Here is a 27,994-nt window from a genome sequence, read left to right as displayed (position 1 = left end):
GGAAAGTTTATTTTCATTTTAATATGTTTGTTGATCACAATGACACATTATCAAAAATCAGTTAAACAAAATAAAAAGGATACGAAGATGGAAAGACAAAAACTTGACAAGACTACCTTGTGAGGGATATTTACAGCTTCCTGCAAAAACAGCATTTTTAAGACCATTCTCATTCTGCTGTCCACAAAAGCCAGACTCCTACACAGTTGAATTCATGCTTAAATTGCTATCCAGCAGCTAACTGTTACAGCAAATCTGAAAAAAAATAGCATTTAACTTTAGGCAAAATCTAAATTAATAACCTATTTTCTTTTGAGTATGCAACAACATTGTTGGTAAAATTGTTCATCCGTTAGGTGAGTTGAAAGTATGTCTTAACCAGGCAGCATTTGCGATTTTTTTTCCTCCAAAGGAAAAACAGTGTGTAAAAATCCACTTTGGATTGAAATAGTAATCAAAATATCTCTTTACAGTTTGATTATTTTAATGTTGACATAATACATTGAATCACATTCATTTTAATTGTACAAGCCTTTACGATTCAAAAGGTGTAAAGAACTGAAAATAGCATTCACCAGAGGGCATGCCTGATTTGTTTGGGGAAGGGGAGTAAAGGGGGAGGTTGATAAAATGACAATATTACTAAAGGAGCTTTCTGCAAAGTGACATGGCAATGCTTCAACCAATAGAATAATAATTAATAAATTCTTCGACTGTCATCCTTCCTCATTCTGTCACTCACTCACTCTACTCTGTCTCCCCCTGTGCCCGTGTTTAACCGCAGTGGCAAATGTGAAGTTTCCCTTTCACCTTTCCCAAATGAAACATACAAGAAGCAGACTGTCACCGCATACCCACATATATATGTCGATATATATAGATATATATATATATATGTATGTACATACACAGAAATACATACATAGAAGAAATGTAAATACTGTATACAAAGAAAACAAACTGCAATTTCTCTGCTTTTTGAAACGTTTAGAGACAAAACATCAATGATAACACTTCCACTTTTTATCTTTTGTTATTTTCATGGCAAGGATAGAAACATATGAGTGCAAGTGTCCACTTGCACACGGTGGTCTTACTGTTTATTACATTCATACTCTGGGGGGAAAATACAGCAATGAGAGTGAGCCACTAGTCCCCAGTGAAGTCTGTCCTTTATGGGCTTTGCTCTCATCCAAATTTGGCACACAGAACCATCAGTGTACATTACAATCAACCAGGTTTGCCAAAGAGTTGTTTTGACCAGCACTCACTCAACCGCAAGTAACAATCAAGATAATACAGCTCTTGATTGAACAAATTGCTGATGGATTCTTTTTTTTCTTCAATAAAACTGATTTCTGTTGGGTTAAAATCAACTTCTCTGTGGACAAGAGAAAGTCACGCTATTTTATATAAAGAAGCTGACCTATTGATTGCTTTGAAGAGTCTGAAGTACAAACTAGTCTTCTAATGGGATGCTAATTATAGGTATGCAACAGGTGTTGATGCTGCTAGGACATAGACACAATGGTAGGCACTGGCAGCTTCTGATAATGTTCTGAGGTATCCTCAGCATAAAAACAATGGTTCCATAAAAACCTACAATCTATGCATATCAAAAGAAAAAAATGCCAAAACACCACAAATGACAAATTATAAAATGTTGAGTAAAAGCAGTTGATGATAACTTTAAATGTTTTTTTCTCTCTGATGTAAACCTTCAAAAACATTCAGTTTTCATGTGAAACCTACAATACTAGTGTAAACACACACATTAAGAAAATGTAGCCTACTCTGGTTCTTATGGATTCATAGATTTCAACATTCAGTAATGCCATAAGTGCCCAAAACAGTATTTGGCAATAATCACTAATATGGCACAGTTGAGTCACCTACTGTAAAAGTGTAAATATTGTATGCTTCAGAAATGGATTCAGATCATGTGGTCTATTCTTTCTTAACCAAGCTTAACTGAAGCACAACAGAACATATTTATCAACACAAAAAGCCTGAGTGAGGTCAGTGATGATTCAGACATGTGTGATCCAGAGGAATTTCAACACTGCACAACCATTTTTACATTGCTACGACAACCTGGTTCCAGTCTGATTAACTCTCATTGGCCATTATTGCAAAATGTAAACACTCTTTAAAACATACTATACCATAAAAAATATATGTTTAGAAATTAATATACCCCCTCAGAAAAGTGGCAAAATATTTTTCTTCTCTTCAAGCTTATATATTTCTAAGTCAACAGATTAGCAATGCGCATCTTCTGCATTATCTACGTGGCCTTATTGTCATGTAGCATGGCTTAATATGCAAAATGTTATTCGAATCAGAGGCCAGAATCACATGAAACTCTACTCAGGTGTAAGTAGGTTAGACACATTTATGACATTCTGCACACACTAAAGCCCTTTAGTGAATCTGGCTTTAGCCGTCAAAAAAAAAAAAAAAAAATTAAAATAAGTCGAAGTGCAAGCTATGCATTACTATTGTGTGACAATGAGGCAAGCCGATCCTGTGATGTGATGAAAGGTTTGGCCATGATGACAAGGACATCATACCAATGCTCTGGACTTCCATATTTTCTCTCTTCTATAAGGTGTGTAACAGGAAACTGTGTGAGAAAAACATTTGAGCTTTTTCCTTTTGCTAAGTATAGCCACAAGCGCGTTGTGAAAGGAGAGCAGGGCAACATGATCCCATGACCAGAAGTTGGTCAATGCCTTTGACTAGACCAAGTTGACTGCTAAAGGAAGTGCCCAGTTAGAATTGACTGAGCTGCATTTATGTTGTGGAAGTTATTAGTAGCCCTCAGGTTAAATCCTCTCTTAATGTAATATAAATTACGTCCTTTATGTTTATTTTAGCAACTTCAAATTTGGCACTATACATCAACAATATGTGAGAGAAAAATCTCCTCCATACATGCTGTATATTTTCTGAGCAAACATTCAGCTCCGCTGGTAGGCTATCTATCTATGATGTTGACACAAGTGAAACTTTGGTCTCCAGATTGTCTGGATTACAATCACAATGGAGCTTAATGCTGTTCAAAAGGTAACGTCATACATAAATACATAAATAAATAAGTAAATAAATAATAAATAAATCTGTCCTGTCAAGTAAAAAAAACTTAATGGAATGATTTTTAAATACCCTCCTATCCCATCCCTGTAATAGATGATATTTCAAGAGGTCATTTCTAAGGGGATGTCAATCACTTTTTATAAACATATCAAACACTGGCAGTATCTTATCAAGTCTTACTATGCTATACGTCTCAGAGGATATGTTCTCTTTCTCATACAGTATATACATGAGCCATCTTTGTTTCCTTGTTTACAAGCAGCATTATCTCTGAAGGTTTAAGCCTGAAGGTTTGAGCTTTTAGCAAGGCATGATCACAGTATGGCACATCCTGCATTTTAGGACTCTAGACAAAAACAGTCCTTGCTCTTCACAGGATAAGTAAAAATACTCCATGGCCAAACTCTTTTGAACATCACCAAAGTCATAGGACTTATGTACCGTTATACTCAACCTGATGCACCCTAAATATGCATTACATAACCAGTAAGTCCAAGAAACCTATTACTTATGTTGCTCCCTTATTATGAAACAAATACGACTGATAAATGTGGCCATCCACTAATCCAGCATGCCAATGTAAATTTAGCCTTATACTGGTGTGTGAGGAGGTTTCATTACAATTGTGGAAGATAATGTGCAATTTCTAATTTCTGTATTGAAGGCAGATGACACTAACCCAAAGACCTACCCAGAGAAGCATGTTAACGATTTCACTTTGTGTTAGTGCTTCTTCACTGAATTCATATTCAGTGTACCTAAAATTGTTCACTAAAATGAACTCAGTACATGCTCTCTGATATGATTGTAATTTAGGCCAGACGTGGGTACACAAAATAAGGATTCTGCTACATCCTGTTTAATTATGGTACTGTAGAGGATACGTTTTGATTCAGTACTTGTTTTTGAGTGAAAAATTGTAAACACTGTCCTCAAGGAGCTAAACAAAATCTTAAATACATGGAGTTGGGAGATCCTCAGCTTTGAACAAGCCATTCAGTAGAATATTGATTCCCCAAGACAGGACTTTTAAACTATTTAAAAAAAAAAAAAACTAATAACAAATCCTTCCCCGTCATGCTACATTATCTCATCCAGTAGTGTTCAGCAAGGACCCTTTGTGTAACCTTTATTTATAATGAAGGTGTGGTGGAAGAGGTATTAAACATGAGGAAAAAACTAAACTGCTCCATGGCGATAATGCACAGACATTAGTGTTGGAGCGCTTTGAGTTAACTTTTAATAGCCGCCTTACTCACACTCTCCCTCTCCTCCCAGTCCTACAGAGGCAGGTCAGTGCTATTGTGGCGAGTCTTTCGCGAGGTTCCATCATCACGCGGCAGGGCTTTTTGCAGGTTGGACATGGCCACCGTCTTCTTCAGGTCGATGACGGCGTAGAACTCACTGCGGCGCGGTGGGGGTGGGCCTGAGGCCGATGCTGCCATGCCTCTCTTGTGAGCCAGGGAGCGCTGGGACACAGGGCCCACGCCAGCTGCCCCAGCCCCATGCCCCTGACAGACTGATGGCGACTCACCATCCAAGTCCACCTGGATGTAGTTGAGTTGGCGGGATGGTGGTGGTGGCATGTGACCGTGTTCACAGCTGCCTCTCCCGCCCCTGGCGCTGCCCCCTCCTCCAGACCTTCGTCGGAGGTGGGGGAAGCCAAAGATCCGCCCGCCCCTCTCGGCCTGGCAGGGCCTCTGTGGGTGGGGTGGCAGGTGGGGGGGGCAGGCGTGGCGCGGGGGTGCAGGGATCTGCATCTGGTCGGTGTTCACGTAGTTCTGCAGGGCGTCACGGTGGACCCCAGCCTCCTGTTGGTGGTAGCCGTTGGGTGTGCCAGGCCCCTCGGAGAACTCGTACTCATCAAAGTCCTCCTCGTCCTCCTCTTCCTCTTCCTCGTACTCCTCCTCCTCCTCCTCTTCCTCCTCGTCCTCGTCCTGCTCCTCTCCTCCTCCTCCTCCTCCTCCTCCTCCTCCTCCTCCTCCTCCTCCTCCTCCTCCTCCTCCTCCTCCTCCTCCTCCTCCTCCTCCTCCTCCTCCTCCTCCTCCTCCTCCTCCTCCACCTCCTCCTCCTCCTCCTCCTCCTCCTCCTCCTCCTCCTCCTCCTCCTCCTCCTCCTCCTCCTCCTCCTCCTCCTCCTCCTCCTCCTCCTCCTCCTCCTCCTCCTCCTCCTCCTCCTCCTCCTCCTCCTCCTCCTCCTCCTCCTCCTCCTCCTCCTCCTCCTCCTCCTCCTCCTCCTCCTCCTCCTCCTCCTCCTCCTCCTCCTCCTCCTCCTCCTCCTCCTCCTCCTCCTCCTCCTCCTCCTCCTCCTCCTCCTCCTCCTCCTCCTCCTCCTCCTCCTCCTCCTCCTCCTCCTCCTCCTCCTCCTCCTCCTCCTCCTCCTCCTCCTCCTCCTCCTCCTCCTCCTCCTCCTCCTCCTCCTCCTCCTCCTCCTCCTCCTCCTCCTCCTCCTCCTCCTCCTCCTCCTCCTCCTCCTCCTCCTCCTCCTCCTCCTCCTCCTCCTCCTCCTCCTCCTCCTCCTCCTCCTCCTCCTCCTCCTCCTCCTCCTCCTCCTCCTCCTCCTCCTCCTCCTCCTCCTCCTCCTCCTCCTCCTCCTCCTCCTCCTCCTCCTCCTCCTCCTCCTCCTCCTCCTCCTCCTCCTCCTCCTCCTCCTCCTCCTCCTCCTCCTCCTCCTCCTCCTCCTCCTCCTCCTCCTCCTCCTCCTCCTCCTCCTCCTCCTCCTCCTCCTCCTCCTCCTCCTCCTCCTCCTCCTCCTCCTCCTCCTCCTCCTCCTCCTCCTCCTCCTCCTCCTCCTCCTCCTCCTCCTCCTCCTCCTCCTCCTCCTCCTCCTCCTCCTCCTCCTCCTCCTCCTCCTCCTCCTCCTCCTCCTCCTCCTCCTCCTCCTCCTCCTCCTCCTCCTCCTCCTCCTCCTCCTCCTCCTCCTCCTCCTCCTCCTCCTCCTCCTCCTGGAAAATAACTAGCCATATATAACAAAATGTTGAAGCCAGGTCTTAAAAAATGAGTTATGGTTACATGTCCTTACATGTCATTTATATGACAGTGGCTGTAGTATAGTGTGCCATCTATCTACCTACAACAAGCCAATACATTTTTGTTTATGTTTAAGAAGATGTACTTCACTGTCACTTGTTGACAACCTATGCTTGGATCTGTTAGGAGGGGTAGCCCTTGCTAAATGACGTTGGGGCTCACAGAGAAGGCTGCAGACAATCCAAAGAGAGAGTGCCAATTCAGTGGAAAGTTCCATTGGAAACTGTACACACATTAGTTCTGTGGAAATGTGGATTGTCCACAACATGTTATTTCTGGTTTACTTGTTGTTCTTACGATTGGTTCCAATCCTGTCATGGCAAAATTATTTTGGATGCAGGCGGCGGCAGTCTGGCGTTATTGTGCAAGTCTCTCTCAGTTTAGACAGGCTATCCTGCAACTGTGTCATGCTAGAGGAGTTTAAGCTGTTTAAGCTGTTTAAGACTCCAACAGTGCCGTGTGCTGTAGACATAGAGCCGGATACCTGAGAACATCATCAGAGTCTTGTAAAGTATGTGCCTTGGCAGCCGTTTTGGTGCCACCAACAGCACATTGGGCTGGTCAGAATGTTTTGTCTCATCAGTGCAAAATTCACCACTCAATGAGAATGTAAAAAGCGCCACTCACTGAGAATGTAACACCAGTGAGACAAACCATGAATACAGTAAGTGTCACTGACTATTTCTGGTGGACTCACTTAAGGGAACTGAAAGACACCCAACCTATGATTAATCTAATGAATCAAGGGATAAGTTCAAAAGACATGACACCCTATTACACATTGTCATTGTCCTATATGCCCATATTGAAGTCACAAAGCACCATGTATGTTTTCTCTGATCACATGTTTCAAATCTTTCATCCTGTACGTTTTCACATGTTAGTGGATCTCCTCTCACATGATTACCTGATCATCTAAACCCATGAGGCTGTGTCCGTGGTCGTCATTGAGAGAGGGCTGAGATGAGTCACCGCTGATTGAGTAGCCTGGATATCCATTGGGAAAGCCCTGAACTGGGAATGCTGGAGCTAAAATGGCAGGGTCAGATTCACAAAGAAAGATTTAAATACCTTCAAGACATCAACACAAATAAATATGTCAACATCTTGTTATTCATAACTTCAAAACGCCTGTTTTGTGTGAATTGTGAAAGCAAGGTAAATCATAATGAAATGAAATAGGCCGCCACTTACTATTGGGTGTTTGTGGTGTTCGTGACATGTCTATCTCAGGTGTGTGTGCTGGCCTGGTCATTAGCATCGGCTCCTCCACCACGTTGATACTGTTGCACTGCATGAGTTCCTGCAGTAGGTTGAAGATCTCCTCTGCACGTGAGCATTTGAATGCAAAGATTCCTGTGGAGAGACCAGACATCAACTTGAGAAATTCTAAACTGTCATCCAAACTTTTTGCAACAAAAAATTAAAGAGATCTCAAAATCCCCTCAAATGTATACATATGAGCAGGGATGGGCAAAAATGCATCAAAGTGTATTGGGAAATAAAATAACAAATAAAATAAACAAAATAAACGTCAAAATACAGTAGCCATGCCATGTATCAAAATAAAATACTGTATACTTCATTGATCCCCAAGGGGAAATTCAAGGTCTCAGTAGCATACAGACATCTCACACACATTCACTAACAGCAGAAAAAAGTAATTAAAAGTATATAATATAAAAAACACAACTAAGCAATAATGACAGTCGAAGATAAAGAATACACTAAAATACAAATTATACTAATTAACACTTAATCTAAATCAATTCTAAAAACAGTATCCGCATAGTGGGTGATTAATCAAGAGGTGCTTGCAATGACTGAGGCAGGGACTGAGCCTGTGATTCTCTGTGCATAATAAGGTAAGGTGCTCTGTGTGAGTGAATGTCATGGTGATGGGTTAAATGAGTAAGTCCAACAGTGCAAGAATAAAGTCTAGAGACCAGCATAAAATAAATATGGACATATCAGAGAGTAGGCAAGGTCATATAAAACAACTATAGAAAAAACTATATCTGTATATATATAACTATATTAGGAAAGGTATAAGTGTGGCCACAATCCGGCTGTGGCATGGAGGGAGGGGTTATGCATATGTGCTAATATAGCATGCAAACAGTGAGGCAGAAAGACAGTGGTAAAAAGTGGCTAGTGGACAGACAGTACCCAAACATGGAGAGGGTGGAGAGGCAGACAGACTATGCAGAGAAGTCTCTCTCCTCTTCCCTTAAGTGAAGCATTGAACAGTTCAATGGCCCTGGGGACAAATGACTTCCTCAGTCTGTCTGTTGTGCAAGGCAGTGAGCGAAGTCTCCAGCTAATCAGGCTCTTCTGCTTTACAATAGTGCTGTGGAGTGGATGACACTCATTGTCCAAGATGTTGATCAGTTTGTTCAGGGTCCTTTTGTCAGATATTGAAGTGATGCACTCCAGTTCAGCTCCCACTACATAGCCAGCTTTCCTTACCAGCCTGTCAAGTCGCCCAGCATCCTTCTTCTTTGTGCTTCCAGTCCAATTTATTGTCCAGGTGGAGACCCAGATACTTGTAGGTGCTTACCACCTCCACATTGACCCCATCAATGGAGACTGGTAGCAGAGCTGGCTTAGACCTGCGGAAATCCACCACCATCTCCTTGGTCTTTGAAGTGTTGAGTTGAAGGTGATTGAGTTTGCACCATTGCACAAAGTCCTCCACCAGGCTCCTGTACTCCTCCTCCTGCTCGTCCCTGATACGCCCCACAATTGCAGTATTGTCAGAAAACTTCTGCATGTGGCATGACTCGGTGTTGTAGCAGAAGTCAGATGTGTACAAGGTGAACAGGACTGGAGAGAGCACAGTTCCCTGTGGCGCTCCGGTGCTGCTGATCACAGTGTCAGAGAGACAGTTCTTCAGTCTGACAAACTGTGGTCGCTCGGTCAGGTAATCTGTAATCCAGGAAAATAACTAGCCATATATAACAAAATGTTGAAGTAGCTTGCAAACGTTCGTCAATAGCCGAGATCCCAGACCCTTGTGGAAGCGAAGCGTACCAAGGGGATGGCAAATGGCCAGGCTAGGTGAGAATGTGTCCTGTGTAGAAGATAAGTGATGGCATCGTCCACGCCCACTTTCTCCTGGTATACAAACTGTAACCAGCATGGCGTACCTGGGGTCTGAGCATACCTAAGACCAGTCGCTCCATTGTCTTCATCACATATGATGTTAGAGCCAGGGGCGGAGCCAGAGGGGTTTGCTTAATTCCTGGTTTTGTGGTTTAGTAACTGTGACAAACTCTCTTGTCCCCAGCATATACACTTACCTTACAAGATTCATTTAGAAAAATGGATTACTGAATTGAAATGACTATTTGAACACAATAAGGTGTTGTTTCATTAAAACTATACTCCTTTATGTAATTGCAACATAATATGGTTTGATAAATTGGATGGCCCTGACTTTTTTGATGATGTGGTGTCCTTGAAAAGACTTGCCGTTGAGTATGCTTCCTTGACTTTGGAACATGGCTATACTACCAGTACTTGTCTTGCGGTCATCACCTATTAGGGTGCATGTCGCCATCTAGAGATGAAATCTTCTGATAGCAGCCTACTTACAATATGTGCAACTGACTGGAGATGATTGCACAGATGATTCCTGTTCTGCTTGTTTTTACAGAGGAATCTTGTCATTGCCAGACATAGGAATTTTTTGCTTTGAAAGTATTTTGAGTTAGATATCTCTGTTTTGTCTTCAACAAAAAACCTTCAACTAAAACATTAAATAGTGCTATTTCCAAAGGCAGAACTAACAGCCACTGCTATTCATCAACTTGGAATAATGTGTAAAACCATTTTGTGGTACTATTACTAATGATGTAATTACCATATGTAATTTAACATATGATTAAGATTGTGTACTGTAGTATTAACAAAATATGACCGCCACTCAGTCCTGTACATCCTCTCCCACTTGTCACGCTTGTCAATTTGTCTCCATCTCCTACTCCACCCCCTACTCTTGCAACTTTTGTGTATGCTTGTACTGTGTGTGTGTGTGTATGCGTGTGTGTGTGTGTATGTCAATTTGTCTCCATCTCCTATAGAGCCTGACCGATAGGGGATTTTGAAGGCTGATAACCTACTGATATCGATATTTGAGTTTTTCAAAACCTGATAACCGATATATCGGCCGATAGTCATTTATAACAAACACGATGTAAACATTTTCTCCCATAACGAGGTTCTAATCAAGGTGGAGCATTATGTATTTGAATAGGCCTATCTATCTAGATTCCTAATGAAAGGCTCTTCATATACAGCAATTTATTTGTTTAAGAAATAAAAGAGTGCATAGAATAGAATGAATAAAAATAAAATAGGTCTTGGTCTATAGGTGATAACCACATTGCCATAAACTACTAATGTAAGTGGCAAACACGCTGGCCTTTATTAGCCTACAGGCTACTGCTTGTGCTAACACACAAAGATATCTATTTACCTATTGCATCTGCCTATTTATCTAATCACACACTTAAGTCGCCGACATTTGCTAGGTCATTAAGTGTTAACTGTAGGCTAGGCCTGTATACTTTTGTAAATGTTTTTATGGCAATTATGTCCTAATGTAATGTTAAGAATTTTTTTCATTTATGGTTCATCAAGCTTAGGCCTACTCACTAAACTCTCGTAGCATCTAGGCTACATATTCTGAGCATTTGTTGTAAAATATTGAAATTATGGGAAGTTTAAATAGCTTAGGCTAAACTGTTTTTTTCATCCCCCATGCCTGCTTATTCCTCCCGATCAGGAGGGATAAATGAAACATTGCGCACGTTCCACTTTTGCTTAAATAATTCCTGAACGCAGGGCTGGACTGGCCATCTGGCATACTTTTTTCTTTTATTTTTTTGGCCGAGCCGGTCTTTATAAAGTTAATTTTCCATAGTAGCGTGTCACAACAAAATCATAGGCCTATGCCTGCATTCTTTTCACAGAGCTTTCTCTGTCTATGATCTGCAGCGTTTCTCAAATTATGAGCCTCCTCGACGAGTAGATTGCTGGTCTACGGAGCCATGAATTTAAATCACGCCCCGCTTCTGTCTGTTAATTTGCGGCACAATTGAACTGCGGACCAAAAGGTTTCCCCGATCAGGAAATACTCCTTAATTCGCAACTTTGTGTAGGCTCATGCCACCCTTGAATTAATCAGTGCCTCACTAGTGCCACCCTTGTTAAAAATGTCTAGAATCGCCACTGCAAATTGCATGCCCGCAGGTAGGCATGCTTTAAAAATAAGATGATAGGGAAAAACATTATTTCAGCTATTCAAGAATATTGAATATTAGATTGTAATACATTAGCCTTTAATAAATGTGCAGTGAACAGAATTTAGGCATGGCTGCATGTGACATCTGCATGTGCATCTGATCAGCTATTTTGAGTTAAGGCTATATGTTTGTTAAGCCTATTGAATTACTTTATGATAGAGAAGACCAACCATTTTGTGGAATGATGCATCATATGAAATTTGCAACAATGAGACTGTGTCTCTGGTAGGCAGCATAAGTGACATCTCGCTCTGTCTGCCAATTGTTCTCTGTAGCTGTGTGGCATTCTGAAACGTCCGTCCTTAAATTTGGGACCATTAGTGTATCACTCTTTTCAATTTGGGACCTTTCAGTCAGAATTGTTTTTTGTTTAATCCAAGTCTCAGGTCCAAAATAGCCTGGGTTATTCCTATTGTCAGTTTATTGCACATAATTTTTTCGTCGTTTTGAATAGACACTGCATACCCGTGTTTGTTGGCGTGTTAGCGGAATCATTTTATACAAGCAAATTGCGTACAGGGAGCCTTAATTGTTAATGACAGAAATGATAATCATCCAAACATCTTGCATTTTGACCCGTGATGATTCAGTGCTGCCAAAACTCTGCTTACCCCCTCAGTGTTTGGTCCCAAGTACCAAGTACCCTTGTCCTGCGCTGTGGTGTGTAAGAGGGGTAGTAGAGCGGAGAGAGCCAATGTGTGCTACTTATTTGTGCTATATATTTATTATTTGCTCCTATTTAGCAAGCAGAAATGTCCTAGCCTGGTGTTTAGGGTGCATCACCAGCAAACTAGTGCTGGGCGGTATACCGGTGTATATTTTCGTTATGATATGAATGTCAGAGGTGGAAAAAGTACGAAACTATTGTACTCAAGTAAAAGTACCAATACCTTGATGAAATATTATTACAAGTACAAGTTAAAATACCGATCTGAAAATGTACTCAAGTAAAAGTAAAAAGTAGTTCATTTAAAATGTACTTTAAGTAAAAGTTACTTTTTTTTTTTGAGGGGGGGGGGGGGAGGGGGGTACCAGAACAACTAGTTTTGCTAGAGACTTTCTAATGAGGAGATACAGCACTCAAAAAATTCTCCATAGTAATGCATGGGGTTAGTTTGTAACGCCAATATGGCAGTTGTCTACACCAGAGGTTCCCAAACTGTGAGGCGCGCCTCCCCTGGGGGGCGCCAAATAATTTGAGGGGAGGCGCGGAAGGTTGATTCAAAAAAGAAGGAAAAACGTTTATTTCATGTTAGAACTATCTTTTTTTTTTTTCAATGATTATGTAATGTCAACATTATAAGTAAGGGATAATGTATAGAACGCCGGTCATTATGGGAAAAATAAGTCCCGACAGGCGAACCCGGACCCGGCCAGCGGAGGGTCTTGTTTTCGCCCTGAAGGGACTTATTTTCCCATGATGACCCGGCGTATCATTAATATCCCGCTTATTATCTGACTGCTTGCCAAAGCGAAAAAATAAACTCCATGATATGTCTCTTTACACTTATTTGTTACCGTTTCGAGTCGTGGCTTTTGCTGAGAAACAAATAGTTTAACACACGCTGAACTTGAATCAAACATTCTTTAGAACACAGCTGATCAACTGTCTGCTTTCACTTTTGAATGAAGTTCCAAGCACAAACTCCGTTGCCATTGACAGCGGTCATTCTTGTTTTCAGAGGTCCTTTCCCAAGAAATAATGACCACTAGAACGGATCCGGAGGTGTCACTGTTTTCAGAGGGGAGGCCCACATTGATGGAGTTTGGGAACCCATGCATTAAGGCACGTTTCTGATAGGCCTATTTGACAGAGTAAGCATATTGGCAGAGAGGTTTTATTTTCAATTGTATCATTTTCAAAAAAGTATAATTATTGCAAGTTGCACTACTTTTTGTATTGGTTTTATACAAGATGTTTGTGAAATTTGCACAGTAAAGGTTCTGTATTTTGACTGCAATTGTCTTTGCATTCTGATTCCTTACTTCATTAGACTCATGAGTGGCTCTTTGTAAACAGCATCATTTCCTGGGGCCATGCAAACCTGCTTTACCACTAGTGTGGAGTTAGTCAACATCATGACAGTAAAATAGACCAATAGTCAATCTACTGCAGCAATTCCTCTCTCAACCTGTAGAAAATGCTGTGAACATCTGATTATACCATGAAACCGTTTTTTGAAAAATACTGTGATATACATTTTTGATCATACCGCACAGCACTACAGCAAACCCTCACATAGCGATTAACTAGTTTTGTGGCTAACTAACTTAGCTCCTGTCAGTATAGTCAGAACACAATGGGATGACAGTCGAAAGAGATATTACAGTGCTGTTATCAATTTGCTCATATAACCGCGTTTATGTTTCAAAACTACACCAACAATCTACGCCTCCATCACTCAACCAATGCAAACGTTAATGTTATTTTACCTATGGATATAACATTAAGCTGGTGAAAGATTAACGTACCTACAGTAAAAACCAAGCATGTCTGATAAACATTCTCATGTTTATTTCGGCTTCATGAAGAAATGGGAATCACATTTCACCTGAAAATCATCCTACTTATACGATGAATACACAAGCCACAAAGCTGTGAAACCATAAGCTATCCATTGTGGTTTTCGGAAGTGAAGTGGAGTAATGAATGTGTCTGGCAGCAGAACCATACCTACGGCTCTGTCTTGCAGCAATACGCTGCGCCATATGGTGGACAAACTACGTAACGCCAATACTGGAAATACAGAATGTGACTTTGTGTACATGTGTGTGTGTATGTGTATGCGTGTATGTGTGTGTGCGCATGTGTGTATATGTGTGTGTGTTTATGAGAGAAAGTGTGTGTGTAAGACAGTCCTGCCTTGTAGTTCCTCTCATCATCCTCTACCAGCAACCCTTCGCTCAACACTACCATCTACAGGCTGATGGGTGTACAGTCACTAAATGTACACATGAATTCATTTATTTTATACCCCCCCCCCCCCCCCAATTTATATGTGAAACTTAAAAGATACGGTACATAGAGCAACCTGCCAAATAGGGGCGCTTCAGTACAGTGGCCCAACAGGGCCAGAATTAAGGATAAGAAGTGTAGAACTCTAATACACCCCCCTTATTTAACACAACCACCTGCAATTGCAATACAACACCATCAAAATGAACACTTCCATTTTAGGACAGAATGTGAGAGCTACATTTGTAAATTATAAGTTCAAATGGTCGGGAGGATGCCGCTCCCGTGTTGGATACCAGCTGAGGTTGTTCTCCATGGGGGGCTGTGCTGGCCCAGGCCGGTAGCCACAAAGATCTGGGCTGCTGTGTCCACTCCTCTTTGGTCATGAAGGGTGGCGGGTGGAGTCTCCGTATCGTTCCTGACCTCTGACATGACTCCTGGGCTCAGGGTGTCCTGCACTGGGTACTCGTTCTGCTTGGTGAATGACGTTACCTCTGTCTCTGGGTCCTTACTAGCAAGCAACTGGTCAGTGTGGCGCCGCCACATCATGTCGTTCCTGGTGCATACCTGGTATGACAGTGGACTGGTCACGACCACCACCTCAGCAGGCACCCACTTAGGTCCACCATGATAACTCCGAGCTAGAACCTGGTCACCGGGAGAGAAGGACCCGTAGTGCAGCAGCTTGCCACCGGGCATGTTTTTGCTGACAGTGTTGCACAATTTCACTTCCTGTTGGTGGTTTGATTAAAGGGAAACTTGGCAGGATTTCCCCCTCTGCTGAAGAAATTGTGCATTATGCTATTTCAAACTGTGGAAAAAGGTATAATGATAAAGCACATGGATTTGTTTACAAGCTAGCAAAACGGTTAGCATAAGTTCGGCAGACAATGTGGATGTTACAAGGTAAGAAACACGATTTTCTTGTTTCTCACTTCTCTTTCCGAGACGGTAGTCTCAATATTGCAAGGTTGGTTTTCCGCCTGGGGACGCTAGGGGCAGCGGGAAAAGTCACCATTTTCACCGAAACAGGTCATTTAACCATCCAAATGATTTCTAAACGGGTTTATTACGTTGAAATAGTTGCCAAGTTCCCCTTTAAGTCCATGTTCGTGTGCAGTTCTCTTTTTAGTAGTAGTGATGCTGGGGATGACTTTGTGATGCCATGTGGGGTGGTTCGGTAGTAGGGGCGGGGATAAACGATTATTTTTTTAAACGATTAATCTAGCGATCTATTTTTTCGATGCATCGATTAATCTAATGATTCATTTTTTCAGTCCGATTCGATTATCGACCCATTAATTGACTAATTGCAACTTATACATGTTGATTTACATATCTGAATAAAAAAACATGAATTCCTTAACATTGCAATATATGTTTATTGCTCTTAAGATTCCAAAATAAAAGACTATACAAGTGCAAAGTAATGCATTCTTAGTCAGAGGTAGCATTCAATTCAAGTTCAGTAGTGTATAGGTCTAATTGAGTGCCTGTCACTTTAAGACGTTCGTGAGGGAATCCTTGCAATTAACATTAACATAGTTAAAAGGCTGCTGATGTGTGGATGCAATTCATAACGTAGTTCAAATAACGGTTCGTACTTCTCCTTAGGACAAGCACTTTTGAGTCTTGGAAAACACTTTTCCATTTACATTGGGATTTTCCAAACATTCAGAATCAATATAATGAACCCTGCATGACTAACGAAATTGACAAGCAGCTGTAAGTAAACATGCTAAACTTGACATCCAAACAGTATTCTAACGTTAGCTTTGAGATACTGCTTGATTGCATAACTTAGTTTAGTCTCCTTAATGTACTATGTTGTGATAAGACCTTAGCAGTTAACTTTAATTCAGCAGTTTTGAACAAATTTGCGCAGCATGGTCATGATGCATGGTCACAAAGCGGATTTAATAGCAATTTAGCCCGCCGTGTTCTATGCAATGCTTCTATGTGGTAACAACAATCCTTCAACAATCGTGAATATTTTGCAGAGGAGGGGCAGCGTGTTCGTTACGAGAGAGAGCGGGCAGGGCAAGGAAAGGCTGCGTGAGTGAAAAGCGCAGCTCAGTGAAAGGACTTTATCTCATCTTTAATTTAAATAGTAGGCTACAACATAGAACGTCAATGTGTGGTGGCCGGTTTCGATTTTGTGGCTCCCAGCCACAGATTAGTCAACATGTGGGAAACCCTGAAGGTGTAAAATTAAAAATATTTAGCGGCACACGTTATGCTGGACGAATAGGCATATTTTGCGCCTACGTATTTTTTGCGTCGACGTTATCGATTATGTCGACGCGTTGTCCCAGCCCTATCCGGTAGGTCAACAGGAAACGGTGTAGCCGCTGGTGGAGGGTACCCTGACCCGCTGATGCTTTTAGGCTGTGCTTCAGCGTTTGTACAAACCTCTCCGCTAAGCCATTAGTGGCCGGGTGGTAGGGTGCAGACCTAATGTGTTGAACACCATTGACTCTAAGGAACAAAGCCATCTCTTCGGACACAAACTGAGGCCCGTTGTCACTCACCAGTTGATCCGGACATCCGAACCGACTGAACATTGCTCCCAGTTTCACAACGGTCTTCTTTGTTGTTGTTGTTGATGTCATGATGGCAACATCAGGTCACTTACTGTGTGCGTCTACAACCAGCAGGAACATTTTGTCCTCAAATGGTCCAGCGAAATCGATGTGTATGCGCTGCCATGCTACAGCTGGCCACTCCCATGGATGAACAGAAGCTGGTTGCGGTGCATTTCTCACTCTCTGACATGTGGTGCACAATTTAGCTTTATCTTCAATGCACTTGTCCAATCCTGGCCATCAAAAGTAGCTTCGGGCCACCTCTTTCATGCGCACTATGCCACAGTGTCCAGCATGGAGCTGTTTTAGCATGGGTCTGCGCAGTGATGGGGGCATGATGACCCTTCTCCCCCCCAGCAAACAGCCCGACTGCACAGACAGTTCTTGTTGTCTGACCACATATGGCTTAGTTTCTGGTGTGTCTGATATCTTTTTTCCTTTTTTTATGGCTTCTAGTACTAGTATAGACAACACCGGATTGTTCCCGGTGACGATTTTCACTTGATGTGCTGTAACAGGGGCATCTTCAACTTAGTGGAAGTAAAAGATGTCTGAGTGCCGTGTCATAGGCCTAGTTACAGGAAGTGGAAGGCGTAAGAGGCCGTCTGCGTTGCCATAGAGTTCTGATTTCCTGTATTTGATGTCTTAGTCATGGCCTGACAACAGCAAAGCCCATCTCTGCATTCTTCTGGCAGCCAGCAGTGGAATGCCTGTGTGTGGTCCCAGGATAGCAGTAAGTGGTTTGTGATCAGTTAGGAGTGTAAATCTCCTCCCGAACAGATATTGATGGAACCTCCTGATTCCAAACACAATGCTCAGGGCCTCATGCTCGATCTGAGCGTAGTTGGATTCTGCTTTATTTAGTGTTCTCGAAGCGAATGCTATGGGCTTTTTCGACACCGTCAGGCATAATGTGAGAAATCACTGCACCTACCCCCATAGGGAGATGGGTCACATGCTAGCTCATGGAGAGATTCTGAATGAACCGGCTGTAGTAGTTAAGCAGCCCTAAATATGAGCGCAGTTGATTCACATTTTGAGGAGGTGGAGCCTCCACAATGGGTCTTTGAAGGAGCTTTATGTAGCCTGGAGGCGTCGATCACATGTCCGAGATATTCCACAGAGGAACAGGCCTGCAAACAAATCATCGATGAGGGGAAGTGGGTAGTGCTCTGCTTGTAACACTGGATTAACAGTCACTTTGAAGTCACCACATATCCGGAGTGTCCCATTCTTTTTGAGGACAGGCACGATTGGTGTGGCCCAGTCAGACACTCACTGGTTCCAGCACCCCACTTGTCACTAGATCATCTAACTCCTTCTCCACCTTTGGCCGAAGAGCATACGGAACTGATCGTGCCTTTAAAAATCGTGGACTGCTCCCTGGTTTAATGCTCAACTTTGCTGTACTGTCTTTCATGTGGCCCAGTTCATTTGTGAAAAGATCAGCGTGCTTCTTTAAGATCTTCTCTTACACTGTCTCTCCCTTGTTTAACATTCGTACTGCTGACAAGTCAATTTTTACTTTGTCCATCCATGATCGACCCAGCAGGGATGGGTGATCGCTCTGTACGACATGCAAAGGCAATTCCAAACATTGGCCATTCAGTTCAGTGCTGACCTTTCCCAGCTCCACGGTTCCTCCCGTATACCGTAAAACTTCAAATAATAGTCCCAAATAGACGCCCGTCTCTTTTAAACGCCTGGTGTGGCTACAGGTTTGGATTAAAGGCCGGTCTCAAATAGAGGCCTGGTCTGTTTTTTAATTTCGGGTTGTATTTAAATCTTCTAAAATCCGTCAGATCGTCTGTTTAAAGATTCACAATGACACGAAACCGTTGCAGAAAGGAGTTGCAGCGTTGTGAATTAGACGTTGCACGTCGTTGTAAACCGTCATAAAGCATTCACCATGTCTAGTCACAGTTGCAAGGTTTTAGAATGTTGCATCAAGTTGCTGGTTTATAGAATGTTGCAGCTCATCTGCAGCTCATCTGTGAATTGGGCTTAAGCCAGTATGGTGCAGACTACGCACGCTAATGTTATGATTAGATGGCATTAAAAGACAGCGGTGGGGAAAAGCTAGAGATCCTAATTATATAATTTTTTTCAATATGAACTATGCCTATATGTCCGACTTCGTCACCGCTCAATTCATCCCTTTTGTTTCAAATTTGTGGATAGGCCGATAACAAGTTTGTTTTTATGCTGGCAACAAAACAAAAGAGAGAATAAAACATTACGCACACTCCACTTTTGCATAAATAATTCCTGAACGGTTTTGGTCAGGGCTGATAATGCAACTGTATTTGACAGAGGACAGATATAGGCTAGGTTGCTAGTGTCAAAATATGAGCTTTCAGTGTGATTCGATCTCTTTGTAAATTACGTTTGATTAAAACGTGTTTCATCTGTTCTGGCTATCCCCGTAATTGTCATCGGATAGCCTAGTCATATGGGTAGACATTCAGTGTGTTTGAAATAATTCATTTGATAATATTTTGCATCTTTGCAGAGGAAAAGGTTTGTGTAAAGGGAATTAATGGCCTGTCTCATATAAACGCCTGTCTCTTAATACTAGCCGGTGCAGTTTGGCGATTTGGGAAAATAAAAGCCCGGGCTATTATTTGGAGTTTTACGGGTAAGTCTTCAACACCTCCCATTTTGGCAGGAGCGGAAGATGTTTCAAGTGTTGCTGATACACAGTCTCTGACACAAGGGACACTGCAGCCCCTGTATCTATCTCCATATGTACTGGGTTGCCCTCTAACACGGTTGTTACCCAGTAGCTGTCTGACCCACCTGCCACTGTAAGTATGTGTAATGGTAATTCGTCATCTGATGAATCACTGAAACTAACTTGTCTTTCCACAGCGTGCACTGTTTTCTTATGTGTGCATTTATTTGTTTGTAGGTATTCCTATTCATTTGTTGTGTACTCTTTTTCTTACTAAACAGGCCCTTTCAATATGACCCTTTTTCCCTTCAGGCATGACAATCTAGCTCCTTACACCAGCTTAATAAAAGTACAGCGCATGGCGAAAAAATCAGAGAGTAAGATAGGAATAAACTTTGCGTCCGGATAATAATCCGCTTTGCGCCAGGTTTTGCATTGCGAAAATAGGGCCATGAATATTATATTATAATACATTATAATAAATGTGCAGTGAGCAGAATTTAAGCATGGATGTGACATTTCAAAATGACAAGCTTAACAGCTGTTTTGAGTTAAGGCTATATGTTTAGCCTATTGAATAACTTCATAATAGCGAAGACTAACCATTTTGTGGAATGATGCATCATATGAAATGTGGGACTCAAAAACAGTCTCTGGGAGCCTATAAGTGACATCACACTCTGCCACCCCTTGTCTACAGCTGGTATTGCTTTGCATGTGTGGCATTCTGAAACATCCGTAAATTTGGGACCATTATCGCTCGTTTCAATTTGTGACCTTGCAGTCGAAATTGTCGATTCAAAGTCTAATGACAGTCCAAAGTAGCTGCCCTGGGCTATTCGAAGTGTCGGTTTAGCCTGTTGCACATCATTTTTTATCATCGTTTTGAATAGCCACTGCAGCCTACCCATGTTTGTTGGCATGTTGTAGCAAAACCTCTTGCATCTTGACTACCCGTGCCGTGCATGATTCAGTGCTGCCAAAGCTCCACTTCTATCCTTTGTCTCTGGTCCTGCGCTGTGCTGTGTGAGAGGGGAAGTGGCCAGCGGCTAGAGCGGCAAAAGCCAATGTGTGCTTCTTATACCAGTAAAACATAGTGTAACAACTTTCATTTAAACACTGTGTTTAAAAACTTTTGTTTAAAAACATTTGTGTTTACTTGTGCTATCTTTGACTAATATTTAAATTTGTTTGATGATCTGAAACATTTAAGTGTGACAAACATGCAAAAAAAATTAAAAAATCAGGAAGGGGACAAACACTTTTCACACCACTGTATGTTTTACAATATTTTGCATTTGTTATCCAAACAACGTCAAACTTAACACTGCACTTACTTAGCAAGATACATCTTCCTCATATGCTGAGGCATTTGTTAAATTCTGTGCACATCATGGCAAATTAATGCAAGCATTGTGAGGGCTGGGACTCAGCATGCCAGCCAATCAGCTTTAATCAGCTACGATTTTATATTTGTCAGTTATCCACTGTTACACAAATACAAAATCAGGAACTCAAAAATATTAATTATGAATTTCCAATTTCCTATTTTTCATGTTGTAAGTAGAAAATTTAACTAATAAGTAGGGCTGTCAAAATAACTGATTAATTTTGATTAATTAATTTGAGAAAAAATAACTGATTAAAAAAAATTTGTGCAGATTAATCGATTCCGTATGACCTTTGACCCCGAGCCATTCTAGTCAGTAAAAATTAGACTGTAAAATGAAGGAGAGAGAAGAAAATGTGCTGCCTAGATCATTGATTGGAACATTTACTTTTAAAAAACGGCCTGATGGTGTTGATAAAAAATAAAGTGTTGAAAATAAAGTCCTCTGCAATGAAATGCCTTGTATGTGAAAAAAAAAAAAACTTCTTCCCGAAGCACTTTTGAATTTATTTCCTCAGCATATTAGGTCATATCACAGATTATTATGCCAATTATTTGAACAGTGAAAATAATAATAAAAGAGTTTTTGAACTTTAATGTCACTTTCACAGCAAAAATTATATATGCGATTAATTTAGATTAATTAATCACAGAGTATGTAATTAATTAAAAAAAAAATTTTTAATCGATTGACAGCCCTACTAATAAGTGTCACACAGACCAAAAAGGCTTTGAGGTCGTTTTCTCTCATTTTGTGGTTGTGTCAGAGGTGCTATCCTATCAGCAGGGACATGACTATAAAACCTGCGCTTTTAAAAGGCAGTGTGCACAGTGTATCCACCTATAGCCTAGTCATTTACATATGAAAAATAAAAAATGAAAAGTTGAAAAGAAAATTGAACATATACATTTACATCGGGCTCGGGGGGAAAAAAGTGAACAATGGCCTCCTCAGCTGTGGTGTTCAGTGCACTGTTCAACACTTTGTTACTTTAGTTTTGTCCAGGTTGAACTTAAACCTGATCTCTTCAACATACCAAATACCAGTGAAGCAAACCCAATATAAAAAATATCTTCCAACCTTTTGAGTCCAGCTTTAAAATCTAGCTGTGGTGTTCTGAATCCCCCTAAGCTGAGAAATGCAACACTGGCTATACATTTGTTCTTATCTTCAATATCATCAAATGATAATATCAGTCACTCTGTCATTTGAAGCAAGTAGGTTCCCGGAAATTATACATTATTTGCAGTCTATCCCCAAGTTAAATAAGAGGACACATATCCTTCTCTTCTCTGTGTGTGCAATATCCCTGTTTGACACCATTAGCCTGGCTAAGCATAATTCTTTGGTAGTGGGTTACACCAGTTAGCATATAGCTAGCCTATAGCTAAAGGGGAGCTAACTGGTGAAACCCACTTCCAGAGAAGGGTATGTATTGTGGTCATCTGGAGAAGTTGGCAAATAAGCAAAGTTCCCAAAAAGTTGGTGTGTTGCTTTAACTAGCTTTGTTACTATAGATAAATCCACAATAATGGAACTATTCACTGATGAAAACATTTTCTTTAAACAAGTTTGGCAAGATGGGAGCATTTATGTGCCTCAAATATATAATTGTATAACTCCTATTGAAGACTCACCCTGTCCAGTTTGGCATCGCCTCCCACTCTCAAAGGAGAAGAGGTTGGAGTCATAGCCATAGCGCCGGAGACAGAGGTAGGGCCACCGGATGGCATCTCTTTTCCGTGTGTGCAGGATGAGCTCTGTCTGTGTGAGCTCCATAGTTCCCGAGCCCAACTCGTTCCCCTCATCATCCACATTGGTCACCTGCATTGACAGAAATGATTAATTAATTTTTTTTTACTTCATTAAATATTCAGTAGAAATCCCAGAAGGCCTATGTCTCCATAATTGTGAGGGCTGTTGTTCCTTAACTTAATGTACACCATCTGAAGTAATCTGATTGACCCCACTGACCCAAGCAAAACAACATGGATATAATTATTACTGTACATAATTTATTAACGTGACATTTTCTATCTTAGATAGAATGTCATGGTACTACTGAAATACTGAATGCTGAAACGTTATTTACATTACAGAGCATATAGGTTACATTACATCCATTATATCTTTAGAGGAGCTGCATGTGATTTTCCCTGCTAACCTTCATCACACTCCCTGTGAACAAGCAAAGTGATTGGCTACCAGGGATGTTTGTGCCTGATGCTTTCTGAGTTGTTTAGCTTGGTGATGTTGAATCTTTGACCAAAAATGGCTGAACTGAGGATTGTACTTAAGGATAAATTTCTACAATGTTAATTGTATTTCTAAATAATTGCAACAGTTTGAGTGGAAGATCCTCATTCATCCTCAATATGTATCAACACATTGGTCGTTTTGCTACATTGTACTATTCAGTACATTGAATCATAAGCTGTATGTTTATGTATTGTGACCAGATGAGCACTAAATAGAAGTATTATCTAACAAGTATGCCCAAATCACAGAGACAGTAGTGGCTGTTCTTCACTACATGTGTTGAACACTGTCAAAGTCCAAAGAGATGCAAACTGGATGCTGTAAGGGGGAATGAGAGAGAGAGTTTGCATGTGCTAAACTGCCCCATTCTGTTTTCAGGAAACAGAGTTGCAAATACCCCATCCTTGTGTGTGTGCACCATTCCATCCTGTCCTTTCCATTCAATTAGTCAAACCACTCGAAATCTTCTACATAACACAGGATGAACACTGTCTTTGTCCACTTTGGAATCCACTTTTTGTGAAACTGTGCGCATGAAATCTTGCACAGCACAATTAAGCTGCAATTAATTAGCAATTAACAAAATAATGATCTAACACCAAGAGTTTCAGTTGAAATGGGTTGTCTTGACGGGTTGAACATTTTAATGCAGCTTGTTTGTTTTCTGTGCCACGTATTCTACAAGATTTGGTTCCACAGAATAATGTTTTAGGCTAAATATTGCACAGCGAAACAAATGGTGAGCTGTATGCTAAATGGATCATTATGGCAAAATGCTATTAAACTGAATAGATAAACAGAAAATTAAAAATACAGAAAAAATAAACATTTTGCACCAAAACAAACGAATACCACTAGAATTCTTATGGAAAACATAATACAAGAGCAGGTCAAAACAGGTACCTTGAACTTGTTGGGGTGGTTGTCTTGAATGGAGTCCCTGTATAGACAGCTCCAACAGCTCCCCATAGCTTCAGCAGGACAGCTGAAACCTGGCCCAGGAGAGGAAGATCAAATGTGAGGTGCGGGCAGGGAAAAGGTTGGCGTTATAGGCAGTACCTTCAGACAGCTAAACCATACGACTGACACACACTACTTCAGTCATCCGTAACGGAATGAAGAAACTGGGCCAAAATATTATTAAAGAAAGTTTTTAACAGAGAAAGAATAAGGGGAAGCTACACAACTCAGTCAACAGCTGGAAAAAGGGCCAAAGCCTCCTATGATTCTGTGACATTTATTTATTTTGCAGCTTCACTTCTTGCCAACACGTGTGCACAAGTTAAATAGTTTTTGTAGGGTATTAAAAAGACAAAATACCAAAATAGAGACACCTAAATTTGTAGCTACCGTTTGTTGGTAGCAGTAATAACAGACAGCAGACCTTCCTTACAATAGGTTGTACTCCTGTCTTGTCATGCTTAGAGCATGTGTCTAGCTGAAAGAACACACTTACTACATATGTATTACATGTAAATGCACAACACTTTATATCCTACTGTTCTTTTGAACTGTGTTTATATTTGATGGAAATGTGCTATAGTCTCTGCTCCATACTAAATGGCAGTCAGCAGAGAGTGGGAACTGAAACACCTAAAAGCTACAGTTAAACATGAATCATGATCTATCCTGTGGACAAACAGTAGCCCCTTAAATCTCCTAATAACATAATAAGCACATGCTGTCTGTTGTCAAGTAAAGTTTAGCAAACATCTAGTAAGATAAGATCTACAACATATATCTAGTAATCTAGATATAAAGTATTTAAAGTGTGTTACGTGTCAAAACACAAATTTCTTTCTGAAAGACTACAGTACTTATTGATGGGAAGATGTATTATATACAAAAGAGCACCTGTAGCTTTGGCTTTAGGAAATTAATTTAATTATTAAGCAAAAAAAAAAAGACTCTATAGAGACAAATGAGTACTAGATACTTATGGAATCTGAGTGGGTGGGCGGCTCCCCTTCAGCTCCATTCAGACATGTCAGAGCTTTGATTGACCAATCAGAATAGGGTCTAATTAAGACTTGTAAGGACTGAAGGTAAAGGGCACAACTAATACATGTGCTATTTAATCCATCTTCAAATGTATATTTATTGTTCTGCTTCTTACCCACACCAGGCCATCAGTGGGAGTGATGCTTCTGTCAATCCCAGAGTTCTCTGCTGGGGGTCATGGCGAGGAAGGAGCCCTCTTGTTGGAAAACCATTTCCCTGAGGTGTCGAGTACCCCCTCTCCTGACAGATTGGAAGAAAAGTCTTGGGTTTGACTTTACATTAATATCACTACATTCACCACCACCCACTCCCTAAGGTTTCTATGACCTCTCTTTGGCTAGATGTAATTAAAATACTACAAAGATAATTAATCTTGACAAGAACATAAATTATTGCAAGCAAATTAATCAGGACACTCCAGTATCAGTGTAAAGTATCTTTCACTGGGGTTAACATTAAAGCCACACAATACGACAGTTTGCCACTTTATGAGGTATGTTTTGGTATAATCTTGAAATGCATTATGATGGCATATGGTCATGTGAGGGACAGAAAACACAGCTGTCATTCCCATTCAATGCAAGAACTTTTCAAGGCAATGCAAATACTTGTCAACTATCCTCAAGAAACATCAGTCAGCATTTTATCACGTTTTTCATTGCTAACAGGATTGTTGGTTATCTATGCACGGTAAGACCAAACTATTTTACACTTCTGGCAATGTAGGCCAAGAACTCATCTATAGTCCATCTGAGTGCTACCTACCAAGTCTAAATTTCATCAGAACATTCACATTCAAGCCAGAACTTGAAGCGAGGTAACCAATTATTGCAATAAGCTGTAATGGTCTATCCAAAGTTGGACTGAAAACAAAACTTGAGTACAGTTTGCTACAGACATTATTTTGTCTTGTGTACCCATCGCGATTTCAACTTGGGCTACTTGAAATGCATCAATGAGCACAATGTGAAACAATGTTTCACAATGCGTTGTAGCCTATCGCGTTACATTTAATGGGAAGCCTAGTAGCCTATCAATCCCCAAACCACATCAGGCATAGCAATGTAAGGGAAAAATAGGCTATTTATGGATACACAAAACAAATATAGTCCTAAACAGCAATAATAGGATAATTTGTAAGAAAATCCACAGGTGACTCAAGAACCAGATGTGACATATGTGGAAATTAATATGGCAAAATATCCCCAAGAGGATGATGACAAAAAACGCAATCCAACAAACCAGATTTCAGACTACTATTCCTATGGCAGGTAACCTACTTCAAACAACTGCAGAGCACGATGCCAAACGATGTGCAGCCTATTCTGAATGACGCGGGGACCAGCGCTGTATGTCATGAAAAATAATTTCAAATTGCAACGTTTGTACGATACAGACAAGTAGTTGTATATAGACCAACAACGATTCTTCTTCTATTCAAACAATACCCGTCTTCCAACAATGATGTGAGTGAGGTGAGCCATCACAGCTTTTGCAAATGCAATAGAAAGGACTGATAAACAGGCTAGTGCAATAGAGCTCATTTTAACGTGCCACTTGAATCTAGAAACGTTTAATCAGGAAACCATAGGCTACTGACTAACTGAAATGCCAACCTTGAGCACAGGGGAGAAAATCCTCACATGGCACTGTGAAATCTGCATGAGGTGACAACGCAAGCGAATCACTTCACAAGATATGACACAAAGGCACCATACATGAAGCTGCCGCGTTCGGTGATGACTAGCACTGAGGACCATGAATGCACGAATAGCTGGAAATTCATTCAACACTACTGGGAAGATATGTTAATAGAGTGGAGGTGGCAGACAAGCATCAGCCATAAGCTCCACAGAAGGTGCATTACATGTTTACGGAAAAACAATTTAGCTGCGATTGCTACTCACATGTTTGGCCAAGATTTCAATACGAGACGAGATGAAGGCTGCAAATACTGCCGCGCGCTTGCTGTCAGCGGACGAGAATGGAGAATCGTTGATTTGCGTTGATTAATATATTTGCGCATCCAAAAAAAAGGATTATTATTAAATATATAACAATAAAGGCTATTGTTTTTCCCTTAAACGCCCCCTTGCTGCAGCACGGGCCTCTCTCTGACATTTCCCGACCACTGAGGTTAGAGTTCACAGCCAGACAACGAAGGCTGGTGCCGCGACAAGAAGGTAGAGCCGCTGGAGGACCAAGAGATGATGTGAGAACGTGTTTGCCATTGGATGGTGACGTACACGAATAACTTCAGAGATGTAAAAGAACATAGGTAACAACGCCGGTCTTAAATGTGTGCTGTAACACTTCAAATCAGGTGACTGATGATAGCCTGCTGGTTGGATTTTGCAACTCTACTTTTGGATGGCAACTCACAGTCCATCATCTATCTTGTTATCAATACACTGCAGAAGACCACAAAGCTGGCATTGGCCCAGTGTTTTTACATAGAAGGCTATGTTGGGGATTAATGGCTATAGTATAAACTTTTATTTGCAGCATTAACTGTCATCAAACTTGTAGGCTAATGATTCGGAATCATAGTTTGTAACATTCCGTTCTCATCCCTTGAGATATTTTGTGAAATGATAACTATGACAATTGGGCACTTGTCTTAAAGTAACCTTAAAATCATATGTCTTATTATGGTCATGAGGACTGTGAGAACAAGTCTTGCAGCCTGTC

At 41.4% G+C, this 27,994-nt stretch overlaps 1 protein-coding gene across 1 annotated transcript; it reads right to left on the bottom strand.

Moving 5' to 3' along the window:
* Nucleotide 1: 1 nt before the first annotated feature.
* Nucleotides 2-27,992, bottom strand: frs3 (fibroblast growth factor receptor substrate 3). The gene is made up of 7 exons (XM_048254513.1): nucleotides 27,211-27,992; nucleotides 25,419-25,543; nucleotides 24,206-24,294; nucleotides 22,681-22,867; nucleotides 7,323-7,484; nucleotides 7,036-7,157; nucleotides 2-5,045 (listed from the first exon to the last, which is right to left on the bottom strand). Exons 3-7 carry the CDS (start codon nucleotides 24,269-24,271, stop codon nucleotides 4,380-4,382), a joined length of 1,203 nt encoding a protein of 400 aa, XP_048110470.1. The 5' UTR covers nucleotides 24,272-24,294; nucleotides 25,419-25,543; nucleotides 27,211-27,992; the 3' UTR covers nucleotides 2-4,379.
* Between the last annotated feature and the right edge of the window lie 2 nt (nucleotides 27,993-27,994).

Source organism: Alosa alosa, chromosome 10 (assembly GCF_017589495.1).
Source record: "Alosa alosa isolate M-15738 ecotype Scorff River chromosome 10, AALO_Geno_1.1, whole genome shotgun sequence".
Classification (NCBI taxonomy): Eukaryota; Metazoa; Chordata; class Actinopteri; order Clupeiformes; family Clupeidae; genus Alosa; species Alosa alosa.
Note: the sequence above shows the minus strand (reverse complement) of the source record. Positions and strands in the feature narration are given on the sequence as shown.

Excerpts from the sequence above, each read along its gene's own strand:
- frs3 (XM_048254513.1), bottom strand. The coding sequence starts at position 24,271 with ATGGGGAGCTGTTGGAGCTGTCTATACAGGGACTCCATTCAAGACAAC. Across the intron at positions 7,158-7,322 it reads AACACCACAAACACCCAATA|CTCCAGCATTCCCAGTTCAG; the intron begins GTAAGTGGCGGC and ends CTGCCATTTTAG. Across the intron at positions 5,046-7,035 it reads TCATGGGTTTAGATGATCAG|GAGGAGCAGGACGAGGACGA; the intron begins GTAATCATGTGA and ends GGAGGAGGAGGA.